The following is a 23,438-nucleotide window of genomic DNA, read 5'->3' on the forward strand; positions in this document are numbered from 1 at the left end:
TCCACAACCCAAAGGTCTGGACCAAAACTAATTAACCCGAAGGCGACATAGATCGAGTGAGAGAGGAAAGAGCCTTATTACAAGCCGAACAAAACAGAGAAATTAAACAATACAGGGAAAAAACTCATGCCGAAACACAAATACATCTAAAAGAAGCAACATAACAGGGAAATAAAACAAGAAAAGAAACATAACACTCCGATCACGCACACGCCGAGAACCGAAAACCGAAGGGGCGTTGGAAGCTCATCGCGGTGGGGATGCGTCGAAAGGCCCAACAGTGGACGGTGGGCGGCGAACAGGCGCGGAGAAGACCGGCAAAGCAGGACATGAAAACAACCACAAACAAGAAAAAAAGGGAAAAAAAAAAAACAACAAAGAACCACCAAAACAGGGAAAATGAGCACAAAGTGGGAAGATGGTAGCCGGAAGGGACCCGGACCCTTGCAGGCCAGAAACCGCCGCGTAAGGGGCGTGGGAGCTCGACGCGGTGGGGACGCATGAAAGAAAACCCTAATAGCGGGCAGCGAAGTGGCAACACAGGTCGGCGGCGACAACTGACAAAATCCGAACTCACAAAGAGCCAAAACAAGGCCAATGAGCGCACTGCAAAAAATGAAGGCGGGGGAAGAAAAGCGGCAGGGATGGGGTAAAAACGGAGAAAAATAGAGGGGGAAAGGAGCGGCAAGGAAGGGGAAGAGAGGAGGCACCGGGGCTAAGGCATCAGGTAAATAACTAGTACCGGAGCGAGGAGGACGAGGGGAGGAGGGAGGCAGCTAAATGGCCAACCCTCCTCCCCTGTGTGGCTGAAGGGTTTCGCTTATCTCTCTGGCGGCTAGAGAGAAAAGAGACGGCTAGGGTTTTTTCAGTGTAGTACTACATGTTGAGGTGTCTACTTGGTTTAATTAAATGGATCGAATTATGGTTGACTTATATAGGATTGTAATAATGTCTCAATATAACTCAAACCCAACATGAGAAATAAGGGCCGAAAATTTTTTACACGATCCATGAACCTTACACGAACTCTATAAAATTAACAGGTTAAGATTGCGAGATCTAATTTGAAATAAGTATGATAATAAATATAAAGAATAGCATTATACTTTGCTCTAGATTGCTTGCAAAGCAACCCATCCAAGGCTGTGTTAGATCTAGTTGTTAACTCATCCATTCCCTTCCATGAACAGAAAATAAGATTAAAAAAAAATGTTGAAGAAATAGACATCGGAAACTTCCTTTTTTTTTTTTTGGGGGCAATACAAAGGAAAGGGTAAAGAGGATATCAGAAACATCTCTAATCAAAAAAGTTGATTACATTTACAATCAACATGTCAATTTCTTCAAATGCCAGGAAAAAATAAAAAATAAAAATATAAAATATAAAATAAGATTTAAAGTTTAGGACTAATATTTAGAAGAAGGTTTACCTGATGCAATTTCAAAATATATTGCTCACTGATGATCATAGAATTTCTTCAGTGCAAATAAATATAAAAGGCTTGCTTCTTGTGAAAGAAACCAACAACTTTTTCAAATCGTGGGAATCTTTAGTTGGAAGCCAGCCGTTAATGTTCTTTGTTATACTTCTTTTTCTTACTTTCCTTTCTTCTTTTCTTTTTCTTTTTCTGTCTTTTTCCCCCACATAAGCAATCGGTTTTTTTTGGGTTGAAAAGAAAGAGAGATACATTATGGAGATGAATCTTTTCCATAGATGGGGTCGATGCTCAATTGAGAAAGCATTCAAACTCTATTTGTTTGGACATTTGAGCTCTTTATTTATCTGGGTGAGATTCTAATTCTCTTCTAACATAAACTGCTAGATACCGATGTAGACCTTTTTTGTCCTACTTAACCCAATTTCCAACCCAGCAAGTAGATTCAAGAAATAAGTGTTATGTGGTAGCCTATATTTTAATATCTAGTACTGTGATAACTATCACGTAAAATGCTATGTCAATTTGTAAATGTAGTGAGTTCCAAGTGAACTATCATGTAACAGTCTACAATTTAATGGCCAATTTAGTAACTGTCACATGATAAGAAATTTATAATAAAAATTATAAGAGTAATGCTATACCTACAACTCTTTTACAACTTGATAATAAGTCAACAAATGATTAGAGCTACATCAACCACTAAAAAATGTTTAACGTCTTAATTCATATTTTGACATGTGTCAACAAATCGTAAATAATTATAAATTTAACTATTTTTTGAGTTGTAAAAATTATTAGAGGTGATTAAAGCTTTTAACTTTGTATATTAGTTAAAGAAGAAAAAATAAACGTGGCGTTGCACCATTGGTCAAGTATATGTACCTTCGCTTTAGAGAGATGCTATAGTGCAATAAAAAAATTTATTTTTGGCTCATAAAAGTCTTAGGTGACAAGAGGTCATAGGTCCATTAGTGAGTGGAGCCACAGCAACTATGGATGGAGCCTATAACCTCTTGCCACCTAAGACTTTTATGGGCAAAAAATAGTCTTTTTATTGCACTATATAATTTCTCTTCGCTTTATGAGGTAGTGACACATCGTTAATAACTTGCAGACCAAGTCGTGACCCAAATAAATAGAAGAAGAAACGCAAGCAAACAGAACAAACAAGGGGGATAAATTTGTGTTAATATGTATTGTGTATTGGAAATTATGTAATACTTGTTTTGATGGATGGTTCATTTTTTATGGATGATTAATGTCGTTTCATGAATAAATAGTTCGTTAAATGTGTATTAGGTCAACTCCAAAATGTCCTATAAATTGGCCTTTCAAACAAATGTGAAAGGCCTTTCAAAGTTGGCCTTTCAAACAAAAAATCAATCGTAAATTCAACAAACAAATGAAAAAAAAAAAAAAAAAAAAGACTTAATTTTCTAACGTGGGATTTCTTCCACATCGGAATAATTTTTATGACGTGGGAGAAGTCCCACGCCAGAAAAGTTTCTGACGTGGAAAAAGTCCCACGTCATAATTTTTTTTTTTTTTTTTTGACGTGCTAAGTAGTAACACATCAGTAAAAAAAATTTACTGACTCCTATGTTTCTGACATTCAACACATGTCAGAAATACCACGTCAAAAAAGTTTTCTTACGTGTCAAACACCATGACACGTCAGAAAACTCTAGTAAGGAAAAAATTATTTTTTTGTAGTGATATATAGTGCTATATTATTTAAAAAATTTAAATGGCGTGGTAAAGTAGACAACACATACACCGTTACATGCTGTGAAATCTAATCTGCATTATAAAATTGTTCATCTCCGTCTAATACAAAAAATTTTTACGAACTAGGTTGTAGGAATTCCTACAATCCAACTTCCTACAATAGCATATGCTTCTCACATGTTTAAAAAAACGTGTGTCATTTTAGGTCACGTGCATCGATTGCACATGACCCATTTTCCGCTGAATTTAGCAAAAAAATCATAATTAAAAGAGTTAAGTAAAGGGATTAGATAGTTTAAAGAGTGTCGTTTCTCCTTAATTTCTTTTATTTTGGTTTGGCCATGAATAAAGAAGACTTTTAGGCATACGAACTATTGAGTGTCACAGACCAATTGGCAGGAACTAGGAAGCATTTGGTAGTTGCCGTGTATCTGGGCAATAATTTCAGAGGCAAATGTACACCAACTGACTAATCTTATTTATATGAGTTTTAAAATACAGGAGATATAATTTCACACGTATATGCTTTGATTCTAGAGTAATGCAATTTTCACTAGTTCAAGTAAAAAATGAAAATTATTAAGGAGTGATGTTATAAGATTACTCTAGTTTTTACTATAAAAAAATGTTAGATCGAGATACTATTCATTTCATTAGAGTAATGTACTCTTTACACTCATTTATCACATCCATATCATAAACGACACAAACTAATTTATGACGTTTACACTAAAAGGACGAGATTCGGCATTGGTTCCCTTCCCTCATAAGCGATATAGCGAAATTGAATTCTCGACCCCATGTTTAAGGTCTTGTTCTCATCACTTATCTGTCGTTCTGTGTTGTTTAAAAGACGAAGCAAAATGCCTGTTTTTTGTAGTGATACCAATTGACATGATGTGTTTAAAGAAATTTTTCATATTAGCCACATAAGAAAATAAAAAAAAAAACCACTTAAAACATACAGTGTTAGTTGGTGTTACATTGTGGCCACGTAAGTGTTAAGTTGCTAACATGAGAAAATTCATGTAAGTGTCACATTTGTTTGTAAAGAGAAAGTTGGAAAATTTTGTTGTGTATGTGTAACAATGTTTTTTTTATTATAATTTTCTTACAAAATGATACGATATATAGTACATATGATAATTACCATGTCAATCATTAAACAATTAAATTTGATTGTAACTTATGTAATAGTCAGATAGTCCAATTTAATTTTATCTCACGGGACAACGCAACGTAATATACTTTGTCGGCTCGTAAGTCTACATGACACTTTTCAAACCAAATACTAATCAATTAAATGTGAACAAAATTGTAGTCAAAAATGAAATGTGTGTAAGGTAGAGAGGAGAAGAAAAAAAAAACAATTGGATGAATTCTTGGATCTAGAGCTAAGTACTCATTGAACGACTGACGTTTTGTGTGTGGAAAACGGTGGGTAAATTTGCTATTTTCGACTCAGATGTGGACCCTTCAGAACCAAGTTGGGTTTCTGACATAATCACACTCCTAAATCCCACCACGGAAGTACATTGTACATTGTACATCTTCATCCTCCATGCAACCAAACCACCATCTCCTATAAATACCCACCAATCACTCTTAAAGAAACATCATTTTTCAACAACAACAGAAATTCTCTGCAAAAATTCTGTGTCTTTGCTGCAATGGGTGTTCTTCAGATCTCGATGGTTCTTCATGCTAAGCAAGTTATCCGAAGGCGGCCGCCGCCGTCTAAAAGGTCGACGGTGGCAGATGTTCCAAAAGGGCATTTTGCAGTTTATGTGGGAGAGGAGGGGAGGAAGAAGCGGTTTGTGGTTCCAATATCCTACTTGAAGAATCCTCTGTTTCAGGACTTGTTGAGTAAGGCAGCGGAGGAGTTTGGTTTTGATCATCAAATGGGAGGGCTTATAATTCCATGTGCAGAGGAAGATTTTATTCATCTTGCTTCTCGTTTGAATAGCTCCAGAAGCTAATGGCCTTAATATTGTATTTCTGAGCTTTTTTTTTCTTCTTATAGATATGTAAATGAGTAAAGGATCATTAATTGTCTTTTGTGATTCGAGGGTTCCTTAAAACCAGAAATAATGTTAATAGAATATTGATAAGAGCAAGAATTTTGATTTGTCTTGAATGATTGTGAATATATATATATATATAAGGACCCTTTTAAAGTAAGGCTAGTTTGTGATCCATTTCTATTAAGTAAACGCCGGATGCACAACTCTGTTTACACGAACTGTGCATTGGTCGAGTGAAGACTCGAAATCTCGTGGTATTAACCAAGTGAGTCAACCATTCGAACCGAACTTCGCAAGCATATTGATGTAGGATGTGCGACATGCCACTCAATGCTAAATTAAAGAAGAAAAATGAAAAAAGAGTTTTATTTTATTTTATAATCATTTCCCTACTATAAGTATATTTACTTTCTTTACTGAGATTATATTTACTTTCTTTACTAGAACTGGGTTTTCTTTATTACAAGTATTTCTTTTCTATAAAACTCACTCTTGAGTTATTGTCAAATCAGAGTATTTTTTCTTAAATACTTTGTAGAGTTTTATCTTTTTTAAGAGGCTTGTTTTATTTTTTGGTCAGAAGACGTAGACGCTTCTGATTGTGGTTACTTAGTCTTCTGCTTATACCTCACATATATAAGGCATATTGTACTTAACAGTAATCATAATTGGCCAAATTAACAATATTTAGTGAAGATTATGCACTCATGATCATAATTTAAAATATGATTTTCCATTGCCATAGACATATTCTCTATGACTGCTCTGCTCGATATATAAATAATTTGTCTTTGTTTCTCTATATAATGCTGAATTATCTGCTCTTTCCAGCTAATTTTCTGGGATACAATGTCTATTTACGTGTATATATATATATATAAAATGAATTTAGTAAAAGAGCGGATAGGCCGCCGTCAATGTTGATTATATGAGTCGACCACATGCGGTGTATAACTATGGTCTTGTTAGTCAAATCTATGGCAGAACTTGGGGATGCTCATAGTCATCATATATATCTGCTTGCAGATCATTAACTATGGGACTAGCTGAAAACAAATCAGTGCTGAGATTGCATACAAGTGTAAGTTCGTCTTCACATGTCGGGTTTGACCATGTTAAGACATAAGTATAACTTAAGACGATATAAGAGTCAACCTTAACCTTACCTATTTAACTAATTTTGTATTTGGTTCGTATCAAGTTTGTAATTCGTGTAAAAAATTGTCAATCTTAAATGTAGCGTATTAGATTCGGATTGTGTCAAAATATGTGTATAGAACTATATAGGCTAAAAGCATGTTTGAGATTTTGTGTTTGAGAAATGCAGTTTTTATGTTAAAAAGTACTTTTTGGCAAAAACTTCATTTTTAAACTTTTGCCAAAAGTACGTTTTTGCAATTTTTTGACTTTTTTTACTCTTAAAAATGTTTTTTAATTTTTTTTATCAAACGGGTATTTTTTTCTTTTTCAAACCGACTTAGAGTACCCCTCAATCGCACACCCAAACAGGCCCTAACTCATCGGTTCATTACAAGTACACTTACTAAGACTCTAGACCCAGTGGCGGACCCAAAGGGGAGTGGCGCAGGGGCACACGCCCCCCCAAAAGAAAATTTTAAGGTAATTTTTTTCAGTTTTTTTATCCTAACCCATACTCCTCATTCTCCCACCCCTCCTAATACGAATTTCTCCTTCTCCTCCTACCCCTCTTAATACGAATTTCTATATCCGCCACTGTCTAGACCTTCAAACTTCCCCGTTACACGTTACAAACTCTTTTATTTTAAGCGATTTATATCTCACGTAACTCTTCATTATTGCTATATAACTCCAATTAACTTTGGTTTTAATCTTCTTTATCCTCATTCACAGCTGCCGGGTCCTGAAGTTCTTGTGGTCAGTGACAGATGCAATTAGACCACGACAGTTGAAGTACTATTGAAGATAAGTGCTAGTAGCGTGGTCAGTTGCAGGTGGAAATCAAGAGTAGAAAAGTACAAGATGCTAATGAATTTCCGTAATCCGCACGACAGTTGTGTCAGATTAGGCGGCACATAACTGTCGCAACCCTATCGGGAAGCCCTTACTTGTAGAAAACGCCAAACAGTTGATTGCATAGTGCATGGAATATGTTGTTGTATATATACCATATATACCACTCATACGTACACCAACTGTACCAGAAAATGTGCGGTTTCTTATTGCAGAAGAAAATTAGTGTGTGGAGCCTGTGGAGTAAAGATATTAAGTTATTAACAAGTGATATGGATGTTTTCCCTCCTCAAATGTCGGTTTAGATCATGTTGAAGTATAGACATAAAATTATATATATAGGTCGATTTTTTATTAGATTGTGTCAAAAATTATCAACCATAAATATCGCATGTTGGGTTTAGATAAATCGTGTCGAGACATGAGTACATATAAGACTATATAGGTCAACTTTAACCCGACCCATGATTATACCTTAACCTGTTAATTTCGTGTTCGACTCGCGAGTCGTGACAAAAACTGTCTTGAATTAGTAGATTATGAATTAGTAGATTATAAAGGTATTCTTTGGTACTAAATCAAACATTGGTTATGAGTTTGTAAATAATTATAAAAAAATTTAATTGTAGCTCGATTAGTTGTTTTAAAGTGATATAAGTCGATATCTTGATGAATGATGGGCCCCTAGTATATTTAATAATCTGAAGTTGGCACTAGTATTGGGTCCATCGCCCATGTCATTCTCTTCCTCTGTGCTGCATGTGATAGCTTTTTTGTTGTACAAAAGTATAATCACATGGGTGTGTTGCCGTTTGTTTCCAATGTACGGCCATCTGTTTTGAAGCAGAAAGCCTCAGAAAAACAGTGAAACCAGCCTGGGGTTTTGGTTGGCCTGTCAATTCCAACACACAAGTGGGTCTTCTGCACCATAAAAGTTGGTGGATAAATACCATGAGGCAGAGAGAGAGAGTTGCAGCTATAAGTATAACTGAGACTGAGCAAAGCCATGTGAGAGTTTCATAAGGTAGGCCCTCTCAGCAACCCCAACGGCCATTTTCCTGAAATCACTCCCACCAGTTTCTGATATCTCTATAAATACAAACACCAGAGAAGCCTTCAAACTCCAAAGAAGTCAGTCAAAAACTTGAACAAAATCCTGCTCCTACACCTTCCAATCATACAATTAAGCTCTAGTACTATATCAGTCATGGGTATTACACGTATGCCATCATCCATGATTGCCAATGCCAAGCAACTTCTCAGACTGCAGAATACCAGAAACCAGTCGGATGTTCCCAGAGGCCACATTGCAGTCTATGTGGGAGAGGCCCAAAGAAAGAGGTTTGTGGTTCCAATATCTTTCTTGAACCACCCTTCATTCCAACACTTGCTTAGCCGAGCTGAGGAAGAGTTCGGGTTCAATCATCCAATGGGTGGTCTAACAATTCCCTGCAGAGAAGACGCCTTCATTGATCTCACTTCTCAGCTGCATGCCTCATGAGAAATGGAGAACACACAGCAGTTTTCTTCACAATTTTGAACCTTTTTTTTTTCCCCTAGTAATGTAAATGAGTGGGCAGGGCAAGAGTAAATTGCTCTCCCAGGACAACGTCATCCAGAAATTAATGAAGTTCTTGAATTTGAAATCTTCTATAACTCCTCACCAACAGATTCTATAGCTTTTTTGAGATAGTTTTGCATTGAATTGCACTCCAACTTCAAGGGATTGTTTTACATATGTTGGAACAGCACTAATCCATCCAAAAGCTTAAACTTGTGAGTTTGAATCTAAATACGCTATATTAATCACTCACACTTGTGAGAGTTTTTCAAGGTAAAACTCAATATTTACATCATCTAGAAATGTAGAGGTTTTTTTTTTTTTTTTTTTTTTTTTTTTTTTTTTTCCAAGAAATGTAGAGACTTATGTGGTAAATTTTGAAAAAAAGAGGCAAGAGTAAAATATCATATTGTGTTCCTTGGTAATTTTCAAGATAGCATTCAACGTGTGCACGCTACTTCACTATAATTGGAATATGAGAAAGTACTTCCATATTAAAATTCTGGGAAGAAACAGAGAAGTGCAGAGGATTAACTCATGTATTCCAACTTGGAAAAATGCTTAGGATACTATCGAATTTACTATAATTTCTTTACAAATTAGCTTAAGAGTCTATAATTGGTGAAACAATTAAAAGTTTATAGTTGACAATAACTCAACCACTAATTAATTATATTGACAAGTCAAATTTAATTTCACTAATTATAAACTGCCACGTCAAATTTTAAAAGGGCTTGTAATTAAATTTGTAGTAACCCAGATTCTAATTTATCATTATATTGAACAGGAGAAAAAAAAACAATAAAAAAAACAATAAAACATAGAATGAAAAATCTGTTCTCAATCATGTATAGCAGCTCATATAACATTGATATCTCATTTGCAGACAACTTCACATGGATTTTTTTTTTTTTTTTTTTTTCTCTTACGAGGTCTAGGGTGTCATCAGGTATCATGTCAAGTTCTGGCACAAAAGCAACCTGACTTTTTTCACTGATAATGACTTTAATGTAACATGTGAGGCTGATGCACCATAGGTCAGGATTGGTGTGGATAAGGCCGGCGGATATTGATCCCCTGCAATACTTTTAGTGCAATTCTTAAAATCTGCTCCCAAGTCCTCCACCACCGCTCCCCTCCGCCCCGATTCCTGCATCCACCACCATCCTCCACCCGCCACCCATCAACAATCACTAGATAATTCAAAAGAAAGAATTTAAGAATTACCAGAGCTCTGTTTTAGAATACACTAGTCTTTCTGAGAACTTTTCTTTCAATTCCTCTTCCAGTTTGTTAGTTTAGGTTTTGGCACATTCGGTTTGCATGTAAGTTGTTAAAAATGAGCACCTCAGCATGTCCAGAAAGCAGGATTCTAGAAGGCCCTATCCGAACCGCCAGAAGCCAGGTCCAGACCCAATTTCTAGACAACACATTTTGAAAGGCCTGTCCGGACCGTTAGAAGCCGGGTCCGAACACAATATCCAACAAGTCAAATGTGAAGGGCCTGTCTGGACCGTCAGAAGTTGGGTCCGAACACTACATCCAGCAAGCTGTTTTTTAAGGGGAGGTTCGGATCGCCAGAAGCTGAGTCCGAACCCAATTTCCAGCAAGCTACATTTGAGAGGTAGGTCCAGACTGTCAGAAGCTAGGTCCGGACCCAATTTTCAGCAAGCTACATTTGAGAGGTAGGTCCGGACTGTCAGAAGCTAGGTCCGGACCCAATTTCTAGCAAGACCATTTTGCATGGCATGTCCGGACACATGACTTGGGTGTCCGGACACCACGTGGTTACGCATATGTAACCCTAGCCATGTCCGAACACCCACTTATCCCTGTCCAGACATGGCTGCTGAATTATTGTTTTATTCTCTATTTAAACAAACTGTTTTGCCTATTATACGTATGTATTTTGAGAGCTAAAACAAAGAGCTTAGAAAGAGATATTGTTCTAGTTTATGTGAGTGAAGATTAAATACGTGAAGCCAATCGAAATTCCGGTGAAAGGAAATCTTATAGAATAATTGTGCAAGATGTTCTGGAAAGGACTACTACGGTAGAAGTTAAGTGGGTCGCTTGTCATGTGCAAGGGAGAGTAAATTGCAAAGATTTTGTAATTCTTTTTGTATTCCTTATTCTTCTTATAGTGGATTGATTTCCTAGGTTTAGCTGTCCCGGAGAAGTTTTGCATTTAGAGAGTTCTCTAAATGGTTTCCTCTTCGTAACCAAATATCTGTGTTCTTAAATTTCATTACATATCTGTATTTGGTTGATTGTTAACTGTTAAGTGAGATCTTATTCTGTTGCTTCTAAGTGATACATCTAGGCAGTTGAATAGGTGTACTTTGGAGTCGTATATAAGTTTTTCACAGTTGAAAACCTCAATGGCTCCCTAATTAATATGCCTCAGGACTAGATAATGATGTAGGGAAAGGTGGGTCAATATACTCACCTAGCGAAATGAAAATGTTGCATAATCGACTTTGCATCCCGAAACAACATGACAATGGTTTCCTCTAAACTCGGTTAGAAGAATTTAACAAATAGAATTTCAGAAATTTTTTCCAACTTAGTTTAGAGGAAAATTTTGTCTAAAACAAAATTTAGCACCCCAATTTGAAATTGATAGAGAGCAGTGCCGACAAAGATAGATCTTCCAAATAACAAGGCTTTTTTCAACAGCCTATAATAGGTGCAGACAAATTACATCTGCTTTAGACAATTATAACATTATAATGTAACAGCTCTTTAGTTTCAAAATGAACAAGCATGCTAAAGAGAGCTCCACACCTGTCCCTTCTCCTTCCATGAATTGGTTTTGAAATCAGAGATCACGACCTTGTAATGCAATGCATCTCAAAATGGACAACATGCTCACAGTGCGCCACCTTGCTCTTCATTTTGCATGAATTGCTTGAAATCAAAGGCTATCTCTTCACTTTGCATGAATTGATCGAACCAAAGAAGGTATATTCACTTTATTTTCCTCCGCTCACATTCTTCCCTAGTCTGTGGACAGAAGGTGCTTACAGCTATTGACGTGTCTATCTTCAAAGAATGGAGTGGTAAGTAAGGGTTAGGAGAGTCATTACAAAACTGTTAAAGAGCATCAGCTTCTGGCAGTGTAGTTGCACAAGATACTGTGAAGCTGTCACCTGATAGGAATGAGTACATATTGCCTCCTTAATCCATAGACAGATTTCCAGTTCGAATGTCGCGCTGCTGATGGATGATCCCTTTTCCTAGTCGTGACTGGGATGAGCTCCCATCTCCTGGTTTCCCACTGAATGGAGAAGTGAGCTTTGGCTGAAACCATCTTCTCAGGGTTAGCCCATTAATTCTAATTTTTCCGTATGATTCATTCCCTTGGTACTCTAATCCAAGTCTTCTAAGTAATGCTGTAACTGCCTGGCTAGCCCTGCCATGGTAATAATACAAAGACAAGTCAATCAAGACAAATAGCAGTTCCGATAGCAAGGAGCACAAAGAAAAACACTAGTATTTTGGATAAAGTAATGTATTTAAAAAGTGCAACTTGGATGCAACCCAAGTGTGAGGGAAGGATGCAAAAGACAAAAATCACTAAAGCACTAATGATCACATAAGCCTACAGAGGAAAAACCACATTTGCACTTCACATACCATCAAATTAAGGGACCTAGATCATATTGAAAGATCACTAATAATCTTTATATTTAGGCTGTAATAAAGAAAGTATGGCATGAACAGGGTCCTAAAGAGCTACCAACTACCATTGTCTTTGGAGAATAGGATCAGTATAATTTGTGTTCCAAGGTGATGGCAAGTGACTCCTTTGTGATCTACATTTTCTAAAATGATACTTTTCAGATGTGGCATTGACAACTCGCTCCACAATAGCAAGTGAAATACAAACTATTCTGCAAAAGTGAGGATGAGCACCATTTGGGCGTTATCATAACACCATGTGGCAGTCAGAACATCATGTGATGATATCCAAGATAGGGATGGCAATTTGAGCTAGTTAAAAACCCCGTGATCTTTATTACAGACAAATAAGAGATTTATTACAAATTCTTTGCTAAGTGACATGTTCTGCTTAATTTTTTATTTAAAAAATAAAGAAAATGTCAACTATCCAAATATATCCTGTTAACCACAATTTGCACCATAAGCTTTAGATAATTGTCACACATAACTTCTTTTGCTCTGAGATTATTTGTCTCTTCAAACATATGTAACAATTCCCATGAATTTGCGCTTATTCTCTAAAATACCTAGAAGATGTCGCCAATTTTTTAGGAGTGACCAAATAAAGTAGATGTGGAACTGAGCACTTTGGATTTAGAATAGATAATTGAATCTGATTATTTATTTAAAATGTAACAGTTAATAAGTGTAGAGTGCTATGATGGCTATTATTTGGTTTTTCAAACCCAATAGCTATATTGCTCAATGCTGGGTTTAGTTATTTGTAGCACAAGTTATGCTATCTTGGCTATAACCTCATACTTTTCTGCACAAATCCAATTTAACAAATCACATATGTCAAAAGATGCTTAACCTAGATACAAGATACTTAAGTCAAAACGAAAATAATTGTAATTACTAACAAGCTCTTCTCACCTTCCTGCAAGATTGATTGTCCTCTCCCCCTTTGGAGACATAAAATTTGTCTTATCCACAGACAGCAAAACGTTTAAGTTCGGTAACTTTGCACCTGCAAAATTTTGGGGCAAGAACAATAAATTTTATGGCTATGTATGATAAGATGTTATTTCAATGTTCAACATCCAAATTGTTCATAGGATTAGAGAGATGAAATATTTTAGCATATTTCTTCAAACAGAAAACAATAAAGGGGAACTACCAAGATAACATTAGAATAAAAAGGTAGCCGCTCCCCACTTTGAGATGTTTGTATGGGACACCAAACACAACATTGTAAAGTCATAGTTAGTTTATCTTGGCCAAGTTTGCAACTTAACACAACAACGTCATGATCCAACTCAAGTTTCATGTAAACTTGACAAAGCAATATCGGTCATTTGCTGATATGGAAACAAATCTGACACACCAAGGTGCATAGCATATTTCAGTGAAGTACTTAACTTATTTTCTTTACCTATAATGTATATCACTGCAAGTTCAATTGTCTCATATTAACTCAAATTACAAATATTTCAATGGAAATAAATGTATTGCTATGATGTTTGAGAAAATGAAATGGTGAACTACTTGCAGAATAATTAACAAAAGGCATAAAGAAAAGCTGACATTCACAAAAACTTCTCTACTCATAACAATTTAATTTTTAATTTCTGATACTTTTCACAAATTCATTCGGTTAGATTACCTTCTGGACTACAACCATCTCATAGGTCAAATCTGGAAAAGGAAAGTAAAAAAGTTTAGATGTTATTACCAGCAGCAAGCCGATGCTTGAGACCTTTCAAAACAGTCAAGAGGTAGATCTGGCAAATTTTTAAAAGAATTTCAGTAATTCAAATTCATGAACTATCATAGCACATGTATCTTGCTTATAATTTGTGTGTGCATGAGAGAGAGAGAGAGAGAGAGAGAGAGAGAGAGAGAGAGATGCAGTATAGATGTTAAGATTCAGTGCTAACATATTCAAGGTCAGTATCACATGTTATGTAGCACGAAAGGAAGGCATAAATAAGTAAGAAGCAATAGACACATGAATAGACAATTGTAACCATTAATAAAAAGAAAAAAAGAAAGTATCTAAAAGGCAGGTCTCGTTGCTCAAAGTGAAAGGTTTCCCACCAAAATATAATAAACCAAAAAGTTTCAATGGTTCATAGAGTCACAGTATTCCCTCACTCATTAAGAAGTGTCAATGAACATCATACTTCTCTAATGATGATTCAGAACTTGTGTAGCAGAAATGATCACCATAAATATATTTTCTGCAATGTTAGAGAGACAAGCTCACCTCAGCAGTATGAGTCTGCAAGTTTCTTACATCAACAATAATAGGACTTCCTTTAAAGGATACACATGGAACAATTCCAAGTGAAGCAGCTTCCTATAATTTGATAACAATGTCAGATGGTCTCTTAGGAAGTTTTCATAATAAGCACGAGTTTGGTATAAGCATAGAATCAATAACAGCTACTACTCACCTCAATTAATGAAAAAGCACGAGGGTCATATTCTCCAAACCCATCTATTAATGAACAGAGGTTTGAGCATCTTGAAGTGTCACCACTCACTCCCAGATTCTCAATGAGTTTATCTTTCAAGGACGCATCACAGGGGAGTTGCAGGCATCCCAGAACTTGTGATAAAACTTCAATTGTAGGCATTACACCAGCTTCAATTGTTTCACGGTACACCATTAAGGCCACCGAAGTCCTGAAGAAAGAGGAGGAAAAGGTGCAGTATAATAGAAATTACTCAGGCACTGCATTAGTGTTAAAGCAACAGTTCCATGATAGGCACAAGCATTATAGATAACTACTACAATTACAACTTGGATGAAATTGAAAATGCAGAAAGACAATGAAGAGCATTTCTTATATGTTCACCTCATGATCACTCACTACAGTTTATACCATATATATGTTGCTTTTTGATTGCCCGTGATTCAAGCACTTGCTAACAGAATATTTGCAGTAGTAAAAAAGACTCGCATACCATTTATTGTCAACATGTGGTTGTCCTGAGTCAAAAGACAAAACAGGTTCACCAAGTGTACAAGCCTTCTCAAATCCCCGTAAGCACATACCTTTGAAGAGATGAAATTTAAATGATTATTAAAATTAATCGACCAGAAGACAGACTGTACTTCAAAAATTAAATTTTTTTAATCATTGAAAATACGAATAAGATTGAGCCAGAAATAACTGGAATCTGTGACCTCTTCCATTAGAGCTCAAAGTCATTTGAAAGAAGCTACAAACAATATTATGGCTTATATGTCACAAATATTAACTGAACTCATGACGAGTTGGTTAACCCACATTCTCTTCAAGGGTATCTAAAAAGAGCACAACTCCAAATCCAGATTCTGGAACCAATACTGGAAAACCTATATCCTTATTTTCAGAAAATATATGGTTCTACACATCCTAAGGAATCATTCTGCTCAATCTTTTGGCAATCAATCTGGAACAATACTTTCAAGTTGTAAATTACACCCCCTTTAAATCAAATGGAAGATCCTGCACAGTCAGTACTTATGGCTCTATGAAGTCAGCATCTCATTGTTCTATTTACTCCATGAAAATGCTCCAAGAAATGATTAGGTGGACTGCTAAATGATGTCAACAATAACCAGGAAAGAGCTAATGAGAGGAAGCCATAATACAACAGAATATCCAAACTTTACCATACATACTATCTTTTGCCAATACCTTCAACATTATTTTAATTATTTGGAGAGCTTTTGACATCAAGAAGAAACACCCAATTTGTTTTGCATCAAATTTGAAGATATATGAACATTTTAAGAATGAAGCAGTAAGATTAGAAAAGGACTCCTTGCAAACAATTGAAATAGTAAGCAAAGCTATTGCCTCATACCAAATTCCTAAAATTTATCGAAGCAGATAAGATCACTTCAAATTCCATTTCAAAAAAAAATTAAAACAAAAGAATCTACATATTTCAAATGAGATGTAAAAATAACGTAAAGATTTAATTAAGGGGAAACAACATAGGACCAAGAAAATAGCAAACCCTGTGAACTTACCAACTATGCATCCCCTCATAACGAGGTTATGGATTATCCCATCCTTTTTGGCTTGAGAAAGGAGCATGAGGCCTGCTTCTAGATCATCCTTTCTATAAAAAAGGTTGCAACATAACAAATGTTAACAATTGAAGAGCTTTCAGATCATCAACAAAATGTAAATGTAAAATGGGGGATTGTCAGATAAATTTAAGAAACTCTAGAACACTTACTTTTCACTCGCCACTAGAAGTATGGAATATGTGATGCTGTTAGGGGACAATCCAAGTTCCTTCATCTCAGATAGAACTTCCATAGCCTTTGGTAGTTGATCCCCATCACCTGCAATGAAGTTTCATTAGGCAATTTCTAGAAAAATCCTCATCATGCTTATAATCAGATTATCTTGAAAAAAAAACAATAGATATAGACATACACAGGGCCGTGATCAAAGCATTCACTGTTGAAATAGTTTGCTTCGTTTTCATAGATTTGAGATCCTCATATAGCTCCAATGCTTTCTGCCAGTTTTTGGCCTGAATCAAGGATTGGGAAATTTTTTTACTGTCACTTTATAAATGTTATAGCAGAACTACTAGAAGAGACATACATTGCTACATGCTCCCATCAAAGAGCTATATGATACAATTCCAATCTGTATTCCTTGAGCCCTGACTTTTTGTAAGATTTCAAAGGCAGCATCCAGCCTTCCAGCATGGCCTGCAGCATCTATTAATGCACTGAGAAACATCTGCATGAAAGGACCAAAAAATGAGTAAGCAGTCTCCACATTTTGAATGCAAAGCAGTTTTGTGAACAACAGAGAAATGCAAACACCAAATGGCAAATTGAGATATACATTGCTCTGCCCTCTTCTACAATCTAAAAAGAAAAGGAGGGAACTCTGCTGTATAGTTTCTTTCCTTTCTTCTCCAGACCCTAAATCAAACAGAGTAACTAAATTTGAAGAAGTTACTGATGTTGTAATCACTTCACCACTGTTAACAGATTACAATCTCAACACAAAACAGCAGTGCACATGTATACATGTCAGATTGTCAGGTGAAAAAAGTAACACAAACAAAGTACCTCATCAGGGACTACACCATTCCTAGTCATGTCATCGTACACACTGCAAGCAAATTCCCAATCACCAGTTTGGCTGCAACAATTAACAGCAATGGTGTAAACATCTGGAGTGCCCTTAATGTTATATTGATGAATCATCTTATATACTTCTCGTGCCCGATCAACCTATAATAGAAAAGGATTACTAAATGTTAATTAAAAAAATGATGGAAGGTGACACACATGCCTAATAACTGCAAAGAGAATGACCAAATGGTTCTTGTAATTAAAAATAAAAGTAAAAAAGAACAAACAATCGCACCTGACCAGCATTTGCACATGCCTTTATTAAAGCACCTATAGTGACATGATCAGGATCTATTGGCTGTGTCTCAGCCCCCATTTCTGCTAACACATCAAAAGCACGATCCACTGCCCCTGATTGACCGCATGCAGTAATAAGCGCATTGAATACTACTCGGTCTGGCTTCACATTCTACTGCATACAAGATTCATTTAGCATGAAATAAACAAGAACATGCCACCACATCCTTTCAAATAACTACTGAGAAGTAACAACAACTTAATAGACTCACATCAGCAATAATGAAAACAGATAAACTATTTCTACAATCTTACCTTAGATCTCAATATCCCATAAGCACCAAATGCCTTAGCCACTTGTCCAGCTCTGGCACAACCATCAATAAGGGCTCCATATGTGTGAACATTTGGTTCTACTCCCGCATTAACCATTTTGTGAAACACCTAGGTAGAAAACTTGGATGAATTTAATGAATGTGGCAAGCCTAGAATAAGAAATATGATAACATTTTATTCAAAAACAATATCTAAACCAGAGGATATTTCCCTGCATACTTTCCTTACTTCTTAACAGGAAAAGGCATACAAAAGATTTTGGGAAAGACACATTGAAATGGAAGATAGGGCGGAGTAGCATTCCTTTGTTCAGGCCAGTCAAATATCTCGACTTCTCTCACCTGCTCTCTAACACTTTTCACACTCATTCCGAGTTTAGAAAAAATTTAATTACTGACAGTAGGATTTCAGCTTCAAGTTTCACAAGTAGCAAAGACAAATAGGCAAATAGTTTTTCCTTTTAGATAGTGATTGCCAGCCCTAGCTGGTGATAAGCACGAATATCATATGACTAAGATGAAGATAACAGTTTATTGTATTCACAGCAGCTTCTTAAAAATGACAAAAGGTGAGGTAGGAAATCCAATGAGGCAACCCTAGTTAAAGATCCTATGTATTGATAGTAGTCTGAGCTAAAAGAAACCAAGAGGGAAGATACCATACTTCAAACATTGCATCAACTTTCCCACTTTTAGCACAAGTTGATATCAGAGTAGTGTAAAGTTTGCAATCAGCTTTCAGTCCAGCCTCCTGGACAAGTCGCAGAACTCGGAAAGCTCCTAAATGCATAAAACACACATCATGAATTCAAAGCATTTGGATAAGAAACAATGAACGACTACAGTGCAAAATAAAGGATGATAATAAAGAAAATTACCCTCTGAATCTTGAGAACTCCCACACACTGACATAAGCATATTAAACGTACTCAACGTTGGATTTGGAATCAGCTTTGTGTAACGAAAAGCTTCCGAAACAGCCTTTTGACTTTTGCACTTCTCAAAAAACTTTACATGATAAACCTGAAACCAAAGAATTCAATGAATTAGAGACATTCAAAATTCAATAACTGAATATTAAGAAACGGTTAAGTTGCTAAGAGGATACAGCTACCAGTTTACCTTGTTCATATCCAACAAACCACTTCTTTCCATATCCTCAAGCAATTCTACACACTCAGTTAACCTATTAGACCCATATAAAAGACGATAGCACTTAGATTTTAAAAATGACTAACGAACAGAGAAAAGCTGGTATAGACACTATCCTTGTTTATACATTTCAAATCAAACTTGTGATTAGAAAATAGTATTCCAAGAAGTTTCTTTGTCAATGACAAGTAAAAAATGTAGAACAGAATATTTGGTTACCTCCCCACTTTTAGCAGTCGATTGTAAGCACTAAGTTGTTCTGAAGGATGCTTTTTGTCAGTGATTTGCATCCTGCTTGAGTGGGGGAACTGAGGAAAATTTTTATAATTTTTTTGAGGCATATGTCTAATCTCCCTGTCTCCTGGAAATCCATTGCCTTTTCCAGAATCTCTTCTCCTGTGGGGAAGGCCTTCTTTATGACTTGCAATTGGTACTTTTCCTTGCACATATTCTGAATCAACAAACATCCTTTATATAAAGTTAGCATACTGAGGAAAGTAATAAATCCTGGACTATCTACGACATGGAAGAAAGCGAAACAGAGAAGAAACTTAATGCTCAAAGAAAAACCATTCACAGAAATGACAAACTTTTGTATATTATCTATGGCATTACCTGCAGTCTGAAGAGAAACCTGTGCTGATAATTCTGCTCCTCTTAGTGCAGAGCTCCTCATTAATGAAGAATATTTATTGCTATTCAGAACAGAGGCATGATGAGAAAACGATTTTAAAGTGCTTGAACTTTCCGTAGATTTTGCCACTGACTCATTTGCCTCATAAAACATGTAAAGCTCTTCTCTAACTGATTCTCCAATAAAGACACTATCGCTGATGGTTTTGCCCTCTTCACCATGTTCATCATTTGCTTTGTCATATGCATTCACTTCTGCAGGTGAATTATTTATGTTAACAGAAGAACCATTAAGCTCAATATTATCCATCAGTGTGGGCAACTCTAAATCAGAAGCAATTTCCTCTTCAGGCCCTTCCACTTGTAATGCAGTCATTTCTTTAGCAAAAGTAAAAGGTTGTACCGCACAAGAGTCAAAAACAGGTCCATTTGTATTCGAAGAATCACTAATACTAGATGTGAGAACATCAGAACCAGGTAGTGGTAATGTTTTAGTGACAAGAGCCTCTTCATCAATCAAAGCAGAGTTCTGAAACAGCAATGGAGCCTCTTCATCTTCAGAAGCATGGCTGCTGTCTCCGATTTTATCCCTTAACCTGTTTCTTTCTTTCCCCTTATGAAGACCTCCAAAGACCCAGTTCATAACATCTTGTCCTAGTTCCAATAACGCAAAATTTGGAGGCCCCGACACCTGTAATCAGCATAAAATGAGCACAGGCCAGGCCATTTAGCTAATGATTTTTTTTTTTTTTTTATAACTCACCCAAATAATAAAATCCTAACTATATTCAGATGCTCAATCAATTAATTTCCATAATTACTCGATCCAATAAAATCTTCTTCAAAACCCAACAAAAAAATACACTTTTGGACAAAGGGATGTGATGGAAAAATAGTTAAAAAATTCTACGCTACAGATGATCATATATAGCAACAAATAACTAATAGACTAGTACACTATCCAGATAAGTAAAAAAGGCAATTAAGGTAATTTTCATTTCAAAAACTATAGATTATTAGATTTCTGTCTCTTTTTTTGGGTAATCATTGATTTATATCCTTAATATTCAAAGTTCCTTTTGTGGTAAGTACTACTTAAAGTTCCAGCTCTTCTAATAAACTATTGCACACATTTTCCCATACTTAACAGAGAGACTAGATAAATTTGTCATCGACAAGGATTATAAGGCAAAGAATTCAAAGAATTGAGTCCTCGAAATGTACAATTCTCAGTTCACCGACCTCTCCATCGTTCTTCTTTCTTCTATAGCGATTGAAGAGGACGACAGAGACGGCAGAGAAGGTGACTACGGCGACGACGACGATGAGGACCGAGGAGTGAGACTCCAGAGAAGCTCTGAAGATAAAGCGCGGGGAGTGGACGCGAAGGCCTAGCTTACGTTGTTTCCTCCGGGAACGAAGAGTGCCGGCCGGCGGCCTGAGAGCGCGGGAGCAGCCAAGGAAGTCTCGGCGGATGAGATTGGAAGAGAAAGAAGAAGTGAGTGGAGTGCATGGGATTAGGAGTAGCGCTTGGGGCTTCGAAGAGAGAGTCACGTCCATGGATTCACGTACATAGGATTTGGATAGGGGAAGAAGAGGAAGAAGAGCGTGAGTAAGCGAGTGAGTGAGGCTTCGGTTCGATTTGTTCTTTTTGCTGATCCAAATGTTGCTGACGCGGCATGGTTCTTGGCCATCCTAACGGTCTTTGTTTCATCCTTAAGCCCCATTGTTTTTTTATTATTATTATTATTTTATTATTTGTACATACTATTAGGGGGTGTTTGACAAATGGGATGGCCTAAATACTGTAGTTGATATATATTGATGTGAAAAAAAATAAGAATGTTTGGTATAAAAAAAATGAAAAAGTAGTATAGAAAAGTGAAAAAGTTTTGTTCTGTAGTGATTTTTTTATTTGAATAATAATAAAAAGTGAATGATTTGATATTAAAAGTAAAAAAGTTAGAATGTTTTGATGTTGATTTTTTTGGAAAATGGTGATGAACAGTATTTGGCCCATCCCCATCCCCATTACCAAACAAACCCTTAAAGTCTAATTCATGTTCACCTGTCAAATTTTCGTGGTGTTTTTTGTTTTTTTAAACGTCTACACAAGGATAGGAAAACAGAGAAACAGATCCGATCTAATGACTTCTGCTTCATAAGACGCAGTATTTAACTGATTAAGCTACTTATTTAGGACAATTTAAGCAGTGTTAAGGTATGTGTATAAGACTATATGAGTTACTTCTAAATTTTTTTACTGGCTTATTTAATAAAATGAGTTGAATCTTTTAACCTTATCCTGTTAATTTTGTATTGAGTTCATATAAAAAATTAACATTCATAAATGTCGCATTGCGAATGCAAGTCGTGTCAATACACTTTATTTAATTAAACAGGTTAAACCCTTCAACTTTAACTCGTTAATTTTATATTTAATTCATGTTAAGCTTGCGGGTCATGAAAAACGTTACTTTTATGTGATTGCACTTTAGATTGTAATATATATACTTTAATATTTATAATCGCTTAACTGAAAATATTATGTAGGGGTCACATATAATTCTAATAACTCTCTCGTTTCGATTCGTAGCAAGAATCCATTCGATTTAAAACAAATTGAGCTCTATTGGACAAGAATAAATTAATGTGAATAAGTTAAACAAACTCAGGGACAGACCTTGTGGGCCAGAACCCGACCCAGGCCCGTCCCTAATTTTGTAGTGATTGATTTTCGATGTTCAACCTTTTTGTTCTTAGGGATTTTTATTTATTTTCATTCAACCAAATATATATATTCCACACAATATTTTTTTTTTTTTTTTTACCAAAAGCTAAAAAAGTAGAACATCTTTTATCATAAACTCCACCTCTCAAGATTCTTTTTCAACGTATTTTTATATTTTTATAAGAGAAATGTCAGAGTATCTGGTTTAGTTGATCTCAATGCAATCTTTTTTATCATGACAATTAAAATTCCTCGTTGCCACCGCATGGGTGCCTATGACAAATTGTGTGTTTTGGCGGTCCGATTTTGGGTCGATGGGTAAAAAAGCTATTGAGCCGGATTATTTATTTAGTCCATTTTCGGTTTATTATTGTTCTTACTTAGCATTGTATCAACTGTGTTGGAGAGCTTGTTGGGGTCCTCCACCACTCTATGTCTATCTTGTTTGTAATCTTACCCATTAAAAAAAGAGAATATAAGTTCCATTTTTTTTTTTTTTTTTTTTTTTTTGGCTACACTGCTTATATATAGAAGTTGATCTTATAAGGACAATAATCTAGTATTTAGTCTTAGTGATCCCTTAAGCTGTTTTTGAAGTCTGACTCTTAACATTTTGCTTCTGATAATGTTATGGATTAACCTTTGTCACAAGCCTCTCTATGATCACTTCTGCAGCAATCAAAAAGAGAAACATGGACAAACCCACAAGACAATTACTGTAAATGCAACCAAGAGAAGTTTAGGAGCTGAAGAATGGGTGTTTGGTGTCTCAATAA

At 35.9% G+C, this 23,438-nt stretch overlaps 2 protein-coding genes and 1 pseudogene across 4 annotated transcripts; 2 read left to right on the top strand and 1 right to left on the bottom strand.

Annotated features, from left to right (window-relative positions):
* The first annotated feature begins 4,712 nt into the window (after positions 1-4,712).
* LOC132181923 (auxin-induced protein 15A) lies at positions 4,713-5,279 on the top strand. Its single transcript, XM_059595148.2, has one exon. The coding sequence runs from the start codon at positions 4,838-4,840 to the stop codon at positions 5,144-5,146; it is 309 nt and encodes a 102-aa protein (XP_059451131.1). The 5' UTR covers positions 4,713-4,837; the 3' UTR covers positions 5,147-5,279.
* A 2,850-nt stretch (positions 5,280-8,129) lies between these two features.
* Positions 8,130-8,832, top strand: LOC132182017 (auxin-responsive protein SAUR23 pseudogene; annotated as a pseudogene).
* A 2,561-nt stretch (positions 8,833-11,393) lies between these two features.
* On the bottom strand, positions 11,394-21,562 carry MRL1 (Pentatricopeptide repeat (PPR) superfamily protein). 3 transcript variants are annotated; one of them, XM_059601023.2, is made up of 19 exons: positions 21,156-21,560; positions 19,914-20,622; positions 19,518-19,749; positions 19,269-19,332; positions 19,025-19,169; positions 18,811-18,926; positions 18,127-18,255; positions 17,810-17,983; positions 17,509-17,673; positions 17,030-17,170; positions 16,856-16,955; positions 16,653-16,761; positions 16,441-16,532; positions 15,384-15,474; positions 14,870-15,101; positions 14,680-14,772; positions 14,146-14,194; positions 13,347-13,440; positions 11,394-12,159 (listed from the first exon to the last, which is right to left on the bottom strand). In XM_059601023.2, exons 1-19 carry the CDS (start codon positions 21,489-21,491, stop codon positions 11,925-11,927), a joined length of 3,306 nt encoding a protein of 1,101 aa, XP_059457006.2. In that variant the 5' UTR covers positions 21,492-21,560; the 3' UTR covers positions 11,394-11,924. The 3 variants fall into 3 exon arrangements, 2 of the variants coding, with proteins under 2 accessions (XP_059457006.2, XP_059457013.2); XM_059601030.2 differs by having other exon boundaries at positions 21,174-21,527; XR_009440778.2 differs by lacking the exon at positions 14,146-14,194 and having other exon boundaries at positions 12,071-12,159; positions 21,156-21,562.
* Positions 21,563-23,438: the final 1,876 nt, after the last annotated feature.

The sequence above is a fragment of the Corylus avellana genome, chromosome 2, assembly GCF_965113065.1.
Source record: "Corylus avellana chromosome 2, dhCorAvel1.hap1.2, whole genome shotgun sequence".
Classification (NCBI taxonomy): Eukaryota; Viridiplantae; Streptophyta; class Magnoliopsida; order Fagales; family Betulaceae; genus Corylus; species Corylus avellana.